Source organism: Polyodon spathula, chromosome 4, assembly GCF_017654505.1.
Source record: "Polyodon spathula isolate WHYD16114869_AA chromosome 4, ASM1765450v1, whole genome shotgun sequence".
Lineage (NCBI taxonomy): Eukaryota > Metazoa > Chordata > Actinopteri > Acipenseriformes > Polyodontidae > Polyodon > Polyodon spathula.
Window position 1 is genome coordinate 731,760 of NC_054537.1, and position 19,494 is coordinate 751,253.

General features: G+C 47.2%; 2 protein-coding genes across 7 annotated transcripts in view; both read right to left on the bottom strand.

The window, feature by feature from the left end:
• Positions 1–1,959, bottom strand: part of acaa1 (acetyl-CoA acyltransferase 1) — a 33,621-nt gene extending 31,662 nt beyond the window's left edge. Inside the window, exons 1-3 of the mRNA XM_041246806.1 lie at positions 1,577–1,959; positions 640–733; positions 293–350 (exon numbers count right to left, since the gene is read on the bottom strand). Coding sequence (XP_041102740.1) covers positions 293–350; positions 640–733; positions 1,577–1,750 — 326 coding nt within the window. The 5' untranslated portion in view covers positions 1,751–1,959. The remainder of the gene's footprint in view (positions 1–292; positions 351–639; positions 734–1,576) is intronic.
• Positions 1,960–15,204: 13,245 nt separating this feature from the next.
• LOC121314031 (mitogen-activated protein kinase kinase kinase 3-like) overlaps positions 15,205–19,494 on the bottom strand; it is a 61,953-nt gene continuing 57,663 nt past the window's right edge. For all 6 annotated transcript variants that reach the window (XM_041246812.1, XM_041246813.1, XM_041246809.1 and 3 more), the window contains 2 exons: positions 18,371–18,548; positions 15,205–15,791 (listed from right to left, as the gene is read on the bottom strand). In XM_041246812.1, coding sequence (XP_041102746.1) covers positions 15,563–15,791; positions 18,371–18,548 — 407 coding nt within the window. In that variant the 3' untranslated portion in view covers positions 15,205–15,562. The remainder of the gene's footprint in view (positions 15,792–18,370; positions 18,549–19,494) is intronic.

The window sequence follows — 19,494 nt, forward strand, 5'->3', positions numbered from 1 at the left end:
GACCCTTTTTCACAGAGCACACCAAGCAAAGCAAAAATGTAAATGAGCCCCACCATGACAATAAATGAAATATTATGAATTGTAGAGTTAGTTATACAGACTCCCACTGTATAGCAAACTGATCCATTCCTGGATTTGCTGTGAGTTTAATGAGACACACCTGAGCTTGTTACCTATACACTGGCTAATCAAGCCTGTATTAAAACCTGGAATGGGCAACACTGCTCTGCAGTAGGAGTCTTATTCCCACCTCTGCCTCAGTGTCATATTAATACACTGCAAAACTACTTACCTTAAAAACTGAGCCACTCTCGCCATGAGGGCCCCAGCTCCAGGCTGCAGCACATTTCCTTCAGAAGCAAGACAAGCAGATTAAAGAACTTGAGCTAATGAAACAGGCAAGATGACATCCCCTGGAACCCTGCTGAAAGGAGAGCCAGCATTCTGGTCTGCAGCCAGTCACCCAATGAAATGGAATGCTTTTGATTGACTGGACTGTCCTGGGGCTGGGGTTGGGGCTAGGGCTGGAGGGAGGGAGGGGGTAGTACATTTCCATTGCATTGTAGCTAGAACTATGTGGCTCTTTGAATTAGAATTATTATGAGTACACTGCTGGTTTGTTTAGATAGGCTTCATTACCCACACAGATGTCTCCCAGTCTGTCTGGACTCAGCTTGACGTCGTTCAGGACTGCGCTCATCACAGAGCTCAGCAGCTCATCCGGTGTGGTGTCCTGAACACAACACAGTGAAATCAGTGCACCGTGAGTCAGTTAAGCTGCTTCAAAGGAAAACAGTTGAACAATTACCATTCTCTAAAATATTAACTATTGTCAAAGTGGCTCAAATCTGTTAAGAGCCCAGGTTCAGACACTTCTGCACTTGGAGTTGACGGGGAATGGGTACAGGCAGGAGGAGCTGGGACCAGCACATTTCTACCCGGACAGGGCGCTTCATTAAAACACAATGACACACACAGGACTACAGTGAGGCAGTGATACTTTAAACACACACAGGACTACAGTGACGCAGTGATACTTTAAACACACACAGGACTACAGTGACGCAGTGATACTTTAAACACACACAGGACTACAGTGACGCAGTGATACTTTAAACACACGCAGGACTACAGTGACGCAGTGATACTTTGAGGAAGCAGGTTTTAAGACGGTCTGGCTTGCTGTAGTGCCCCACCTAGACACTACAACTGAATAGAATTATTTTTTATTTTTTTTCAGGTTACAGTGTATCTCTGTTAACACTAAAGCCGAGGGAACACGAAGCTATACTGCCTGGCTTGGAACTGGGTTTCAGGTCACTGCACGGCACACCAGGGGAGGCTTGGGGTTTGACGCAGCAAAGTTGTCTCAAACTAGGTCTCCAGGAACCAGGTTTCAAGCCCCTGGTCCTGCTGAAGCAGCTTCGTGTCCCCTTTACATTCTGCGTACACTGCAGTAATTGTATCGTGGTTACTCCAATGTGCTAAATGTACGGTACTGGCATGAGTGAAAGCAGAGCCAGGTGCAACCCTACACGTTAGTTAGACACGCAGAGAGGGATATATGTACATGTACCTTAAAAGCTCCTCTTTTCGCTTTCCCAATCGCGGTCCTCAGTCCGTGCACCACGACAATATCATCCGGACTCGCTCGGGGGAAAGACTTGCATTCAGCCCTCTGCACTGAATTCGGTCTGGCCGCTGCGGGACCTTGAGTCAGGTGTCCGAAAACTACCTTAGCCCGGTGCATTTTACTATTTATATATGATCCTACAGTAATTGAAAAGACTGGATACAGAGATTGGTGGGTAAACAGGGTTAGAATTCTCTTTCAAAACACAGCCCTGCTCACTTTGCGCTGTTTACTTTGCTTGCATCTGGGTTTGATGAACTTTGTTACAAATCGTGTCCCGGGTTTGCAGATTTGCTTTGAACAGGTGATACGCTATCGGATACGGAAAGCACAAACAGACAATCTTCCTCAGTAGACTATTTGACTTGTCGATTGGCGTATCGTTTCAAAAGCGCCCTCTAGAGGACACGAATATTATAACAGCTCAGTTCACATTACCTAGCATTGTTGTCATGTAGAAATTTAAATGATATTAAAATGACGCTAAATTGACAAGGGGAACCTGCAGTGCTACTGCTGACCTTTCAGAACAGGTCGAGCGCTGGTTGAGATACACGTACGTGTTGGCTGTTGTGCTAGCAATACTGCATTGTAACAACATCATTACAATCCAGTTACAGCCCAGCATCATAAAATCAATAATGGTGTAAAAATGTGAGGTGATTGTTGCAACTTTTTGAATGATTTGTCTACTTTTGCCATTGATTGTATAATGTTGTCTCTTGCTGCTGCCTTCTCCTGCCAGGAACCCCTAGTAAATGAGCTGTATATCTCAAGGGCTCTATCCGATTCCTGGTTATATAAATACACTTTTCTCCAAATATACATTTCTCCAAATGTAACAATGAAAATGTGTAAAAATATGGAGAAGCGTGACATAAAGTAGACAGAAGCTGCAGAGTGTGATAAACTCATAACCCCTTTCACAGTGTACCACTTCACTAGATATGAGAGTGGCACACTGACAGAAGCCAAGCAGACAGACACTCTTATCCCGGGATTTTGATACTATCAATAAGTTTTGCTATCATGATTCTCTGCATGTACCGTGTGTAAAAAAGTGTGGCATATTAATAAATAAGCAAATTCAGAGTATAACCATGGGGAGGGACGTGATGGGACGGGACAGGGGATTGCACAAATACCATGTTAACTGTTAGAACAGGTTTCAGAACCAACACATCTCCTTCTAAAACTAGAGCTACAAAACAAATTCAGAAGCACAAAACGGAATATTGGGTTCTAGTATTAGAAAATGATTGACACTGGAACACATACATATATTAGTTATGAGAAGTTTATTAACCTTGAACAATACTAGCCTCTTGATGAAGGACAGCGCTAGCAACAGCATGACCCTGGAAAGCAAGGCAACAGCATCGTATGGGTTACTCAGGACTCTGGATCTCATTGGACTGTCACAAGGGAACAGCATCGTATGGGTTACTCAGGACTCTGGATCTCATTGCACTGTCACAAGGGAACAGCATCGTATGGGTTACTCAGGGCTCTGGATCTCATTGGACTGTCACAAGGGAACAGTATCGTATGGGTTACTCAGGGCTCTGGATCTCATTGGACTGTCACAAGGGAACAGCATCGTATGGGTTACTCAGGACTCTGGATCTCATTGGACTGTCACAAGGGAACAGCATCGTATTGGTTACTCAGGGCTCTGGATCTCATTGGACTGTCACAAGGGAACAGCATCGTATGGGTTACTCAGGACTCTGGATCTCATTGGACTGTCACAAGGGAACAGCATCGTATGGGTTACTCAGGACTCTGGATCTCATTGGACTGTCACAAGGGAACAGCATCGTATGGGTTACTCAGGGCTCTGGATCTCATTGGACTGTCACAAGGGAACAGCATCGTATGGGTTACTCAGGACTCTGGATCTCATTGGACTGTCACAAGGGAACAGCATCGTATGGGTTACTCAGGACTCTGGATCTCATTGGACTGTCACAAGGGAACAGCATCGTATGGGTTACTCAGGACTCTGGATCTCGTTGGACTGTCACAAGGGAACAGCATCGTATTGGTTACTCAGGGCTCTGGATCTCATTGGACTGTCACAAGGGAACAGCATCGTATGGGTTACTCAGGACTCTGGATCTCATTGGACTGTCACAAGGGAACAGCATCGTATTGGTTACTCAGGACTCTGGATCTCATTGGACTGTCACAAGGGAACAGCATCGTATGGGTTACTCAGGACTCTGGATCTCATTGGACTGTCACAAGGGAACAGCATCGTATGGGTTACTCAGGGCTCTGGATCTCATTGGACTGTCACAAGGGAACAGCATCGTATGGGTTACTCAGGACTCTGGATCTCATTGGACTGTCACAAGGGAACAGCATCGTATGGGTTACTCAGGACTCTGGATCTCATTGGACTGTCACAAGGGAACAGCATCGTATGGGTTACTCAGGACTCTGGATCTCATTGGACTGTCACAAGGGAACAGCATCGTATGGGTTACTCAGGACTCTGGATCTCATTGGACTGTCACAAGGGAACAGCATCGTATGGGTTACTCAGGACTCTGGATCTCATTGGACTGTCACAAGGGAACAGCATCGTATGGGTTACTCAGGACTCTGGATCTCATTGGACTGTCACAAGGGAACAGCATCGTATGGGTTACTCAGGACTCTGGATCTCATTGGACTGTCACAAGGGAACAGCATCGTATGGGTTACTCAGGACTCTGGATCTCATTGGACTGTCACAAGGGAACAGCATCGTATGGGTTACTCAGGACTCTGGATCTCATTGGACTGTCACAAGGGAACAGCATCGTATGGGTTACTCAGGGCTCTGGATCTCATTGGACTGTCACAAGGGAACAGCATCGTATGGGTTACTCAGGGCTCTGGATCTCATTGGACTGTCACAAGGGAACAGCATCGTATGGGTTACTCAGGGCTCTGGATCTCATTGGACTGTCACAAGGGAACAGCATCGTATGGGTTACTCAGGGCTCTGGATCTCATTGGACTGTCACAAGGGAACAGCATCGTATGGGTTACTCAGGGCTCTGGATCTCATTGGACTGTCACAAGGGAACAGCATCGTATGGGTTACTCAGGGCTCTGGATCTCATTGGACTGTCACAAGGGAACAGCATCGTATGGGTTACTCAGGGCTCTGGATCTCATTGGACTGTCACAAGGGAACAGCATCGTATGGGTTACTCAGGGCTCTGGATCTCATTGGACTGTCACAAGGGAACAGCATCGTATGGGTTACTCAGGGCTCTGGATCTCATTGGACTGTCACAAGGGAACAGCATCGTATGGGTTACTCAGGGCTCTGGATCTCATTGGACTGTCACAAGGGAACAGCATCGTATGGGTTACTCAGGACTCTGGATCTCATTGGACTGTCACAAGGGAACAGCATCGTATGGGTTACTCAGGACTCTGGATCTCATTGGACTGTCACAAGGGAACAGCATCGTATGGGTTACTCAGGACTCTGGATCTCATTGCACTGTCACAAGGGAACAGCATCGTATGGGTTACTCAGGGCTCTGGATCTCATTGGACTGTCACAAGGGAACAGCATCGTATGGGTTACTCAGGACTCTGGATCTCATTGGACTGTCACAAGGGAACAGCATCGTATGGGTTACTCAGGACTCTGGATCTCATTGCACTGTCACAAGGGAACAGCATCGTATGGGTTACTCAGGGCTCTGGATCTCATTGGACTGTCACAAGGGAACAGCATCGTATGGGTTACTCAGGGCTCTGGATCTCATTGGACTGTCACAAGGGAACAGCATCGTATGGGTTACTCAGGGCTCTGGATCTCATTGGACTGTCACAAGGGAACAGCATCGTATGGGTTACTCAGGGCTCTGGATCTCATTGGACTGTCACAAGGGAACAGCATCGTATGGGTTACTCAGGACTCTGGATCTCATTGGACTGTCACAAGGGAACAGCATCGTATGGGTTACTCAGGACTCTGGATCTCATTGGACTGTCACAAGGGAACAGCATCGTATGGGTTACTCAGGACTCTGGATCTCATTGGACTGTCACAAGGGAACAGCATCGTATGGGTTACTCAGGACTCTGGATCTCACTGCACTGTCACAAGGGAACAGCATCGTATGGGTTACTCAGGGCTCTGGATCTCATTGGACTGTCACAAGGGAACAGCATCGTATGGGTTACTCAGGGCTCTGGATCTCATTGGACTGTCACAAGGGAACAGCATCGTATGGGTTACTCAGGGCTCTGGATCTCATTGGACTGTCACAAGGGAACAGCATCGTATGGGTTACTCAGGACTCTGGATCTCATTGGACTGTCACAAGGGAACAGCATCGTATGGGTTACTCAGGACTCTGGATCTCATTGGACTGTCACAAGGGAACAGCATCGTATGGGTTACTCAGGACTCTGGATCTCATTGGACTGTCACAAGGGAACAGCATCGTATGGGTTACTCAGGACTCTGGATCTCATTGGACTGTCACAAGGGAACAGCATCGTATGGGTTACTCAGGGCTCTGGATCTCATTGGACTGTCACAAGGGAACAGCATCGTATGGGTTACTCAGGGCTCTGGATCTCATTGGACTGTCACAAGGGAACAGCATCGTATGGGTTACTCAGGGCTCTGGATCTCATTGGACTGTCACAAGGGAACAGCATCGTATGGGTTACTCAGGGCTCTGGATCTCATTGGACTGTCACAAGGGAACAGCATCGTATGGGTTACTCAGGGCTCTGGATCTCATTGGACTGTCACAAGGGAACAGCATCGTATGGGTTACTCAGGGCTCTGGATCTCATTGGACTGTCACAAGGGAACAGCATCGTATGGGTTACTCAGGACTCTGGATCTCATTGGACTGTCACAAGGGAACAGCATCGTATGGGTTACTCAGGACTCTGGATCTCATTGGACTGTCACAAGGGAACAGCATCGTATGGGTTACTCAGGACTCTGGATCTCATTGGACTGTCACAAGGGAACAGCATCGTATGGGTTACTCAGGACTCTGGATCTCATTGGACTGTCACAAGGGAACAGCATCGTATGGGTTACTCAGGACTCTGGATCTCATTGGACTGTCACAAGGGAACAGCATCGTATGGGTTACTCAGGGCTCTGGATCTCATTGGACTGTCACAAGGGAACAGCATCGTATGGGTTACTCAGGGCTCTGGATCTCATTGGACTGTCACAAGGGAACAGCATCGTATGGGTTACTCAGGACTCTGGATCTCGTTGGACTGTCACAAGGGAACAGCATCGTATGGGTTACTCAGGGCTCTGGATCTCATTGGACTGTCACAAGGGAACAGCATCGTATGGGTTACTCAGGGCTCTGGATCTCATTGGACTGTCACAAGGGAACAGCATCGTATGGGTTACTCAGGGCTCTGGATCTCATTGGACTGTCACAAGGGAACAGCATCGTATGGGTTACTCAGGGCTCTGGATCTCATTGGACTGTCACAAGGGAACAGCATCGTATGGGTTACTCAGGGCTCTGGATCTCATTGGACTGTCACAAGGGAACAGCATCGTATGGGTTACTCAGGGCTCTGGATCTCATTGGACTGTCACAAGGGAACAGCATCGTATGGGTTACTCAGGGCTCTGGATCTCATTGGACTGTCACAAGGGAACAGCATCGTATGGGTTACTCAGGACTCTGGATCTCATTGCACTGTCACAAGGGAACAGCATCGTATGGGTTACTCAGGACTCTGGATCTCATTGGACTGTCACAAGGGAACAGCATCGTATGGGTTACTCAGGACTCTGGATCTCGTTGGACTGTCACAAGGGAACAGCATCGTATTGGTTACTCAGGACTCTGGATCTCATTGGACTGTCACAAGGGAACAGCATCGTATGGGTTACTCAGGACTCTGGATCTCATTGGACTGTCACAAGGGAACAGCATCGTATGGGTTACTCAGGACTCTGGATCTCATTGGACTGTCACAAGGGAACAGCATCGTATGGGTTACTCAGGACTCTGGATCTCGTTGGACTGTCACAAGGGAACAGCATCGTATGGGTTACTCAGGACTCTGGATCTCATTGGACTGTCACAAGGGAACAGCATCGTATGGGTTACTCAGGACTCTGGATCTCATTGGACTGTCACAAGGGAACAGCATCGTATGGGTTACTCAGGACTCTGGATCTCATTGGACTGTCACAAGGGAACAGCATCGTATGGGTTACTCAGGACTCTGGATCTCATTGGACTGTCACAAGGGAACAGCATCGTATGGGTTACTCAGGACTCTGGATCTCATTGGACTGTCACAAGGGAACAGCATCGTATGGGTTACTCAGGACTCTGGATCTCATTGGACTGTCACAAGGGAACAGCATCGTATGGGTTACTCAGGGCTCTGGATCTCATTGGACTGTCACAAGGGAACAGCATCGTATGGGTTACTCAGGACTCTGGATCTCATTGGACTGTCACAAGGGAACAGCATCGTATGGGTTACTCAGGACTCTGGATCTCATTGGACTGTCACAAGGGAACAGCATCGTATGGGTTACTCAGGACTCTGGATCTCATTGGACTGTCACAAGGGAACAGCATCGTATGGGTTACTCAGGACTCTGGATCTCATTGGACTGTCACAAGGGAACAGCATCGTATGGGTTACTCAGGGCTCTGGATCTCATTGGACTGTCACAAGGGAACAGCATCGTATGGGTTACTCAGGGCTCTGGATCTCATTGGACTGTCACAAGGGAACAGCATCGTATGGGTTACTCAGGACTCTGGATCTCATTGGACTGTCACAAGGGAACAGCATCGTATGGGTTACTCAGGACTCTGGATCTCATTGGACTGTCACAAGGGAACAGCATCGTATGGGTTACTCAGGACTCTGGATCTCATTGGACTGTCACAAGGGAACAGCATCGTATGGGTTACTCAGGGCTCTGGATCTCACTGGACTGTCACAAGGGAACAGCATCGTATGGGTTACTCAGGGCTCTGGATCTCATTGGACTGTCACAAGGGAACAGCATCGTATGGGTTACTCAGGACTCTGGATCTCATTGGACTGTCACAAGGGAACAGCATCGTATGGGTTACTCAGGACTCTGGATCTCATTGGACTGTCACAAGGGAACAGCATCGTATGGGTTACTCAGGACTCTGGATCTCATTGGACTGTCACAAGGGAACAGCATCGTATGGGTTACTCAGGGCTCTGGATCTCATTGGACTGTCACAAGGGAACAGCATCGTATGGGTTACTCAGGGCTCTGGATCTCATTGGACTGTCACAAGGGAACAGCATCGTATGGGTTACTCAGGACTCTGGATCTCATTGGATTGTCACAAGGGAACAGCATCGTATGGGTTACTCAGGACTCTGGATCTCATTGGACTGTCTTTAAACTACATCATTCTGTTTACATCATTGTACTACAGGAAATACAAATCACTACATTCTTTAGAATATGCAGGGTTAAACTTGGACTTTGTCCAAAGGTCCTGTGTGAACAGCTACCAATAGTCAGTAAGTGCCTTTTGTATTTCAATTGATAAAATACAATTTATAAAATAATTTTAAGCTGTTGTGAAATAAGCCAATGGCTGTCAGGTTCACAGCTGGCCGTCGCGGGCCCTTCCACTCCCTGTCTTTATTCCAAACCTGTTTTAATGGTTTAATTGAACCAGTCACACCTCCATCCAAACTGAAGCAGTTAATGATCTCCTTGTATCTGTGAAACCTGGAGTGGAACAGCTCTTCAGGACCGGGTTGGACACCACTGGTCTGGAACAATTTCATGAATATCAAGCTTCATTTATTGCATCAAACATCCTTTGTGTATAGAAGGGGTACACTCAAACACAGCCATTTTTACATTCACTGCTCATCCTTCCGTAAGGAGACATCTGTGTGTTTCTTTATGAGGAAATCTTTTATAAAATGTAGTTTAATAAAATACAATCTGGGATGTACAGTATTTGCACGATTCATTTCAAAGTATATATACACACACACACAATACAATAAGTGTCCTGGGTTAATCATACAAGGCATAGGCAAGTCCCTACCAGCCTCCTTCATAACACGCAGGCCTCACTGCACAGTTCAGTACAGCTAAACACAATGTACTTCTTGAGCAACGCTTGTCATTACTGCTTCAAGGGAAGGTCTCCTTTTTGCTTTCTCTGATAACGACTTATAATATCACTGTGTTTACTATTTCTCCTCACACGGGAGCACCAAAGGCTATATACCACTATTGCAATTCAAATGAAATAGTGCAATTCAAATTGTAAATGTACGAACACAGAATATGAGATTGTAAAGCACTTTCCTCTCAGGCTCACAATATCATAGAACATGAGATTGTAAAGCACATTATTCTCAGGGTCACAATATCAAAGAACATGAGATTGTAAAGCACTTTCCTCCCAGACTCACAATAACATAGAACATGAGATTGTAAAGCACTTTCCTCTCAGGGTCACAAAAACAGATTTAATTTGAAAGAACTACTGACCTGTTTCCATGGACACAACGTAATGTTTACTTTGATATAGTGATTAAACAGAAAAAGTGAACAAACAGATAACAGTAAACTAGTACTTATCTGTTAAACTGAGGGAACACAATGCCAGTTTCAGGAGACGAGGACCCCACTCACACTTACCATTAAGGTGGCCCACGTTCAGGTTGTTTCTGACTCATAATATACCAGCTGCAGTGCATTCATAATTATGCTTAACTTGTCACAACAACCTTTTCTTCTTGTTATTTAGTAACTAAGTGATAAATATAAAACCTGCAGGATTGTGGATCTCAATAATGATCAATAATACAGCGACTTGGCATATTCACCTACCACTGTTTATTTTGCACTCAAGGACATACACAGCTACAGAAGAGTGTCTTTACATTAAAATTAGATCATTTCCTTAGCTGCTTGCTTTTACACACACACAAATACTGCTCTCATCCAGAAATATTAAGATCGTTGATGCACCATGTGAGGGTGAGACCTGCACAGTAATATTTCAATGCCTGTCATTGTGATTATTATTATTATTATTATTATTATTATTATTATTATTATTATTATTGCTGGTGATAGAGAAGTGGTTTATTATGTATCGTGCATGTTGTTGAGCAAAGTGTATTTGATATTATATGATGGTGTCTTGCTGTATTTAGATTAGGACACTTCCCTCAGTGAAGTGGTAATGTTTAGGGACTAGAGAATAATGACAATGATAATAATAATGAGTAAACTCGAATAGCATAACGCTCGTGTTTGTAAATAAAGATGGCAGAGAATATGTCATGTATTTAATGCCGTGTCTTTGCTTAGGAGGGAGTATTAGGTGGTCAGCTGTGAGCTTGTCTTGTGAATGTCAATGACAGTCATTTGCAGTCTGAAGTGTCCATACGAAAATAAATCTTTATACCTGTCAACACAAGCAAGTTGCTGTTTCTTGCGTTCTAAATAGCTCTGTGTTCCTGAGAGAATAATGTGATTGTGGCTGGGGGTAAGCTCGGACCGGCACCCTGTTACACACCATATCAATAAGTCAAAATACTCAATAATATATCTTTTTTTAATACTTAAAATTGCTACTGTGCTGCATTGAAAAAAAAAATATATATTAACAAGAAAAATCTGCTACAAATCAAGGATTACTGTATCTCCCGTAGCTCCTCCACTCTGAGTGCGGCTACTGTTCCATAAAATAAAAAATAAAAAAGCAATGCGCCACATTTTAGACCTGTATTTCAGTCACATACGTGAACGCGCAAAAAAGGCATAAACCGCAACTGTGAACGGGGTTGCAGACCAAAACCTGAGACGACCCTGGACCAGTGCTGCAGTGTGAACTGGGTCTAGCTTTCAGGTCACTGCGCTGCACACCAGGGGAGACTTGGGGTTTGAGACAGCAACGCTGCCTCAAACTAGGTCTCCCGGTTTGAAGCCGCTGTCCCTGAAGAAGTGGCTTTGTGTTTCCTCAGCTTTACAGTTCCACCGATCCATTTGAACCCTTTTATAAACGCGGTGCCTCCACCACTTCATTCGCACCAGCTCAGCAGATAAGCAAAGACTATGACCATCAGGTCGGGCAGCATTTCAATAGAATATATTTTTAACCTTTGTTAAAATTGGAAGATTTTTTTATTCATAAAATGTAAACATAAATATACACAGACATCAGGCTGCAACAACTACATATAAACTCAAATACTGTTGTATCGCCAAGCCGTCATATATTCCACACTAAGCTTCCTATTTCTCTGAGCAGTGAACATGCTTTCCTAACACTGCATGCCGCACCCCCCCACAGCCCCCACAAGGGTCGCTGGGACTTTTCCTGAGACAGGGATATAGTCACAGCCACTGTGTTCCTATTTTCCCATTTGTTGATAAGGGTACGATACTCACAGCGCACTGCTCGGATGCGCAGTTTTGCAGGAAACACTTGCTACAGCAAAAATGTACTGCATTTCCTTTAAAACATAAAAGAACCGTCTGGTACTATACAAGGTTAAATCAAGGTTTGATAATGAAGGTTTTACTGTATTTCAATAGCTATAACCTCTACCTTCTGACAGACTGCAGCACTGTGGCTGGGCTCATCGTGGAGCGTGATGAACTGTCTGAATCACAAAGGAATCAGAAGCTCCAGATCAATAGTTAGCTTGAATAAGCCTGCTTCAGATAAGCGAGTGCCTTCAGCTTGTACCCAGGGCTGGAGTGTACATGGCCCATACTACATAACATGAGAGTCCCCAACGGAACAGAAAACCTTTATGAAGCACACTGTGAACATGAAACTCAACATCTGAACGCAATACAGGTGTGTATACGGTCATAGAAATATATACAAAAATACTTCGGTCTATTTACTTCTTGTATTTAAAAATAGGTTTTATTTTAACATTTTATTTTTTATTCTAACACAATCAGGAGTGTTTTACTCTCTCTCTGTATTCAAAGACCCTGATACACAAGGTGGCCAGGACTAAAGCCTGTGTATGCTTGGATTACACAGGAGAGTCAAATTCCTCAAGGAATCTTTGTTGCTTCTTTAAATGATGCTGAAGTTTAAAACACTGATGTTTCGTTTTTACAGAATACGCTGCCAGAAGATCCATATTAAAGCAGCCTGTGTTTGCACCTTTTGATTGCCAATAATAATAATAATAATAATAATAATAATAATAAGCTTGTTGTTCTAACAGATTCAGGGCCACTGGAGCATTTGGCATTTCATTATTTACTTTCCATAACTGTCCACAAGGCTTAGCTGAACATATCCTATCATCCATCCTGCCGTGTCTATGGAGAGGCGTTCATCTGGACAAAGAGGAAAAACATCCTGCAGGACACTTCAAGTGCAATTGAGAATGCTTTGAGGCAAAAAAGGCTTTAGACCTCCTTCAGCATTCCCTTACACATACAGTATAGTAGAGGAGATAAACCTGCCCTCTGCTGGGATTCCAGGGTACAGCGGGGAGCCGCTGTGTTGTGCGCTGCAGTGCCTCTGCTGGGGTTCCAGGGTAGAGTGGGGAGCCGCTGTGTTGTGTGCGCTGCAGTGCCTCTGCTGGGATTCCAGGGTAGAGCGGGGAGCCGCTGTGTTGTGTGCGCTGCAGTGCCTCTGCTGGGATTCCAGGGTAGAGCGGGGAGCCGCTGTGTTGTGCGCTGCAGTGCCTCTGCTGGGGTTCCAGGGTAGAGCGGGGAGCCGCTGTGTTGTGCGCTGCAGTGCCTCTGCTGGGGTTCCAGGGTAGAGCGGGGAGCCGCTGTGTTGTGTGCGCTGCAGTGCCTCTGCTGGGATTCCAGGGTAGAGCGGGGAGCCGCTGTGTTGTGCGCTGCAGTGCCTCTGCTGGGGTTCCAGGGTAGAGCGGGGAGCCGCTGTGTTGTGCGCTGCAGTGCCTCTGCTGGGATTCCAGGGTAGAGCGGGGAGCCGCTGTGTTGTGCGCTGCAGTGCCTCTGCTGGGATTCCAGGGTAGAGCGGGGAGCCGCTGTGTTGTGCGCTGCAGTGCCTCTGCTGGGATTCCAGGGTAGAGCGGGGAGCCGCTGTGTTGTGCGCTGCAGTGCCTCTGCTGGGATTCCAGGGTAGAGCGGGGAGCCGCTGTGTTGTGCGCTGCAGTGCCTCTGCTGGGATTCCAGGGTAGAGCGGGGAGCCGCTGTGTTGTGCGCTGCAGTGCCTCTGCTGGGATTCCAGGGTAGAGCGGGGAGCCGCTGTGTTGTGCGCTGCAGTGCCTCTGCTGGGATTCCAGGGTAGAGCGGGGAGCCGCTGTGTTGTGCGCTGCAGTGCCTCTGCTGGGATTCCAGGGTAGAGCGGGGAGCCGCTGTGTTGTGTGCGCTGCAGTGCCTCTGCTGGGATTCCAGGGTAGAGCGGGGAGCCGCTGTGTTGTGTGCGCTGCAGTGCCTCTGCTGGGATTCCAGGGTAGAGCGGGGAGCCGCTGTGTTGTGTGCGCTGCAGTGCCTCTGCTGGGATTCCAGGGTAGAGCGGGGAGCCGCTGTGTTGTGCGCTGCAGTGCCTCTGCTGGGATTCCAGAGTAGAGCGGGGAGCCGCTGTGTTGTGCGCTGCAGTGCCTCTGCTGGGATTCCAGGGTAGAGCGGGGAGCCGCTGTGTTGTGTGCGCTGCAGTGCCTCTGCTGGGATTCCAGGGTAGAGCGGGGAGCCGCTGTGTTGTGTGCGCTGCAGTGCCTCTGCTGGGATTCCAGGGTAGAGCGGGGAGCCGCTGTGTTGTGCGCTGCAGTGCCTGCGCTGCAGTGCCTCTGCTGGGATTCCAGGGTAGAGCGGGGAGCCGCTGTGTGTGCGCTGCAGTGCCTCTGCTGGGATTCCAGGGTAGAGCGGGGAGCCGCTGTGTTGTGTGCGCTGCAGTGCCTCTGCTGGGATTCCAGGGTAGAGCGGGGAGCCGCTGTGTTGTGTGCGCTGCAGTGCCTCTGCTGGGATTCCAGGGTAGAGCGGGGAGCCGCTGTGTTGTGTGCGCTGCAGTGCCTCTGCTGGGATTCCAGGGTAGAGCGGGGAGCCGCTGTGTTGTGTGCGCTGCAGTGCCTCTGCTGGGATTCCAGGGTAGAGCGGGGAGCCGCTGTGTTGTGTGCGCTGCAGTGCCTCTGCTGGGATTCCAGGGTAGAGCGGGGAGCCGCTGTGTTGTGTGCGCTGCAGTGCCTCTGCTGGGATTCCAGGGTAGAGCGGGGAGCCGCTGTGTTGTGTGCGCTGCAGTGCCTCTGCTGGGATTCCAGGGTAGAGCGGGGAGCCGCTGTGTTGTGTGCGCTGCAGTGCCTCTGCTGGGATTCCAGGGTAGAGCGGGGAGCCGCTGTGTTGTGCGCTGCAGTGCCTCTGCTGGGATTCCAGGGTAGAGCGGGGAGCCGCTGTGTTGTGTGCGCTGCAGTGCCTCTGCTGGGATTCCAGGGTAGAGCGGGGAGCCGCTGTGTTGTGTGCGCTGCAGTGCCTCTGCTGGGATTCCAGGGTAGAGCGGGGAGCCGCTGTGTTGTGTGCGCTGCAGTGCCTCTGCTGGGATTCCAGGGTAGAGCGGGGAGCCGCTGTGTTGTGTGCGCTGCAGTGCCTGGGCTGGGATAGAGGTTTACCAGGAGGACAGTCGTGCAGAATCACTGAAGAGAAGGAGCAGGAGGGCAGCTGGTAAGATTCTGCACAAGAGGCATCACTTTCCATCTACGAGTAGGAGAATAAATGCAGTCCCTTTGCATGTCTGCTTAGAGCACTACCCTGTTATCAACATATATAAGATACAATATAAGGAGGGGCGATTTACTTTTCTTATGTCCCTTTTTTACCCCTCTTTGGGTTGCCCCACCAAAAACAAAAACGACAGGGAAAACAAAAAAAATACAGGAATCCATTTGGAAAGTGCCCACGCGGTTTGCTTGCTTGCTTGACTTCTCCCTCCTTGGCTGCTAGAGACTGCCCTGGAAGAAGCTGTGCCCCAGGAGCTCCTCTGCAGTGGGCCGCCGCTTCTCCTCCACAAAGATCTGCATGAGGAAGTCCCTGCAGGAGTCGGACACACCCTCCGGCAGCCTGGGCTTGGTCGGCTGGGTGGCGATTTTGAAGATAGCAGCCATGGCTTCGTACTCCGCCCAGGGGGGCTTCTCCGTCAGCATCTCCACCACCGTGCAGCCCACGCTCCTAAAACACACAGAGAGCAACATGAAAACCAGTTCTCTACAGCTAATACAGTGCCTATAGAAAGTCTACACCCCCTTTCAAATTTTTCACCCTTTGTTGCCTTATAGCCTGCAATTAAAATGCATTAAAATAGTTTTTTTTCATTTATCTACACATCCTACCCCACAACTTCCAAGTGAAAAAAATATTCTAGAAATTTGTAGAAAATTAATTAAAAATAAATAACTGAAATAGCTTGGTTGGATAAGTGTCCACCCCCCTTGTAATAGCAAATTAGGTCAGGTGTAACCAATCGCCTTCAGAATCACACATCAAGTTAAGTGGCCTCCACCTGTGTTAAACTGTAGTGATTCACATAATTTCAGGATAAATTCAGCAGTTCCTGTAGGTTCCCTCTGCTGGGTACTGCATTTCAAAGCAAAGACTCAACCAGGAGCACCAAGGCGCTTTCAAAAGAACTCTGGGACAAAGTTGTTGAAAGGCACAGATCGGGATGGGTATAAAAAAATATCAAAGGCCTTGAATATCCCTTGGAGCACGGTCAAGACGATTATTAAGAAGTGGGAAGGTGTATGGCACCACCAAGACCCTGTCTAGATCAGGCCGTCCCTCCAAACTGGATGACCGAGCAAGAAGGAGACTGATCAGAGGGGCTACCGAGAGACCAATGGCAACTTTGCAAGAGCTACAGGCTTTTATGGCCAAGACGGGTCAAAGTGTGCATGTGACAACAATATCTCAAGCACTCCAAAAATCTGGCCTGTATGGTAGGGTGGCAAGAAGGAAGCCACTACTCAAGAAAGCCCTCCTGGAATCCCATTTTGAAGTATGCACACAAAACACTCAGGAGATTCCATAGCCATGTGGCAAAAGGTTTTGTGGTCTGATGAAACTAAAAGTTAACTTTTTGGCCTAAATGCAAATTGTTTGGTGCAGACCCAACACAGTGCATCACCCAAAGAACACCATCCCTACTGTGAAGCATGGTGGTGGCAGCATCATGTTATGGGGATGTTTTTCATCAGAAGGGACTGGGGCACTTGTCAGGATAGAAGGGAAAATGAATGTAGCAAAGTACAGAGAAGTCCTTGAGGAGAACCTGCTGTCCTCTGCAAGAAAGCTGAAACTGGGATGGAAGTTCACTTTTCAGCATGACAACGACCCGAAGCACACAGCCAAACCTACACTGGAGTGTCTAAGGTAAATATCCTTAGTAAATACCAAAGGTAAGGTCCTTGAGTGGCCCAGTCAGAGCCCTGACCTAAATCCAATCGAAAGTGTATGGCATGACTTGAAGATTGCTGCCTCCTGGGTCAGACTCCTGAACACGACCCACGCGCTGTCCTTCGGGCTTGTATAAAACCATGCCCACGGGTCAGACTCCTGAACACGACCCACGGGCTTTCCTTTGGGCTTGTTTAAAACCATGCCCGTGGGTCAGACCCCTGAACATGACTCACGCGCTGTCCTTTGGGCTTGTTTAAAACCATGCCCGTGGCTGGAATTCTCCTTTTTTATTTTATTTTACCTTTTTTTTTTCTATTGCTTCACTAAACAAAACAAGACTGTTAGTTTTGAATTTACTTTCTGTTTCCAATTCTCAAATTAACAAAACTTTCCATTCAATTCCATATTCCACCATGACAGTTCCCACCAGAATGCTTCACTACAACACATGCAACCTCTCCAGCACTTCGTGGTTCATCCTCTTTGCCAGCTTCCTTTATTCTCATAGAAGGCTGGACTTCCTGTCCCCTAACCCAATCCCCAATCACTGTCTGGCTGTCACAAGAGCTCAATCATTAAACCACTGCCTTCTTTCACACAGTGCTCATTAGTGGTTAAAAACTGAATATTGCCAGCCATAAAATAAAATAAAACAAAACCAAACCTGATCTAACTTCCCATTCATTAATTTAAATCCTTAATTTATGTAGCATCCTCCGACGACTTTACTACTGTATATATATATCACACACACACACGTACACACACACACACACACACACACACACACACGTACACACACAAATACTCAGAATAGTATAGTAGAAAACAGTAGAAAACCAAACAGGCCGTAACTGTAGCTGTGCACAGAGGCCAACGGAACACCCCACTCTTCCTTTTCAACACACATCAATCTCATCCAGGGCGTCCACACTGGATGACTGTGTGTGTGTGCGTGTGCGTGTGTGCGAGTGTGTGTGCGTGTGTGAGTGTGTGTGTGTGTGCGTGTGTGCGTGTGTGCGTGTGTACACGTGTGTGTATGAGAGAGAGAGAGAGAGAAGCGTTTCGGGTCCTTGTAATGAAAGGTGCTATTGAAATGGAATTGTTGTTGCTGTTGTTGTTGACAGTGTATAGAAGGCTTCAATGACGCAGCTGAAAATGACTTTTAGGGAACACAAGCAGCGAGGTCTGGCTGCTTATTCGCGAGTACAGAGAAGCATGCCCTGTTGAATATCCCAATATACCCCAGCACTCCTGTTTCAGTGTAATCTTCAACATGACTGAGGGATGGTGCCTGTTTAAACGGGTACATGCCCTGCAGTTCCTCTTCAATCTGCACAGAGCCTCCTTACCAGACGTCTGCTTTCCTGCCGTACCCTTCTCCACTGATCACCTCGGGGCTCATCCAGTACGGAGTCCCGGTCACAGACTTCATCCCACTGCCTGACATGCAGATGGTCTGGATGCGCTTGCTGGCACCAAAATCACCCAGCTTCACATTGCCCGAGGAGTCTCTCAAAATGTTGGCTCCTTGTTTGAGGACAAAACAGAAAACAAAGTCAATATCACCTGTTGCACATTTAAAATTAAAAAAAAATATATAAAAGTAGCATCTGAATGAAAGCATTTTGAAGACGCGACACCGTTACATTTTCCTTTTAATTTCCGACCTGGAAAAAAAAAACACACATGTACTGTATGAATGCCTTTTATTGGTGTGCTGCTAAAAAACAAAGGCCCTGAGACAATTGTGTGATCTCTAATTCAATTATTCATACATATGAAAAGGTCATCAGACTGTGGAACGTGTGCCCGGCTCCTCTGCCATGGCTCTGCATGTGAAACAGCTCCAGCTGTCCGATTCTCACCGAGCTTGACAGACCCAAGCTCGCGTCTCAACCCCGCCACACTATTTGTTTTTCCCTAGACGAGCTCTATTTCAGCTCTGTGGTTATTTAATGAGTAATTCGTCCCAACCACACCCTTGGGGGGGAAAAAAACAAAAAATCATTATGCCACCAAAAACATAGAATCTGAATATTTTATTTAATCTGTGCAAGTCAGTGGGAAGGTAAACATTTTTTTTTTTAAAAGGACCTGGCGCTGGACTGCACTACACCTGTTCTTTTGTAGAGATGTACAATGAACTTCACATAAAGCTGAGGGGACACTAGTCAACACATTGTAGAAAATGCAGAAGGAAATCTGTTGCTTCTGCAATGCTGATGATACTTTTATGGAACACCTTACTACTATTTTGTTTTGAAACTTCTCCCGAATGATCACTGGTGTATGCTGTAGGCTGGTGTCCCCTCGGCTTTATGCAAAGATTGTTGTACATCTGGTCCACGCTTAACCAGCAGCATGTAGACATCAAAGAGCACAATAAATAAGCCACGTATCTATTTGTTAATGTGGACTAGAGGAGAAGCATTGGCAGGAGGTTCGAGGCAATTCCCAAATAACCAGAGAAGGA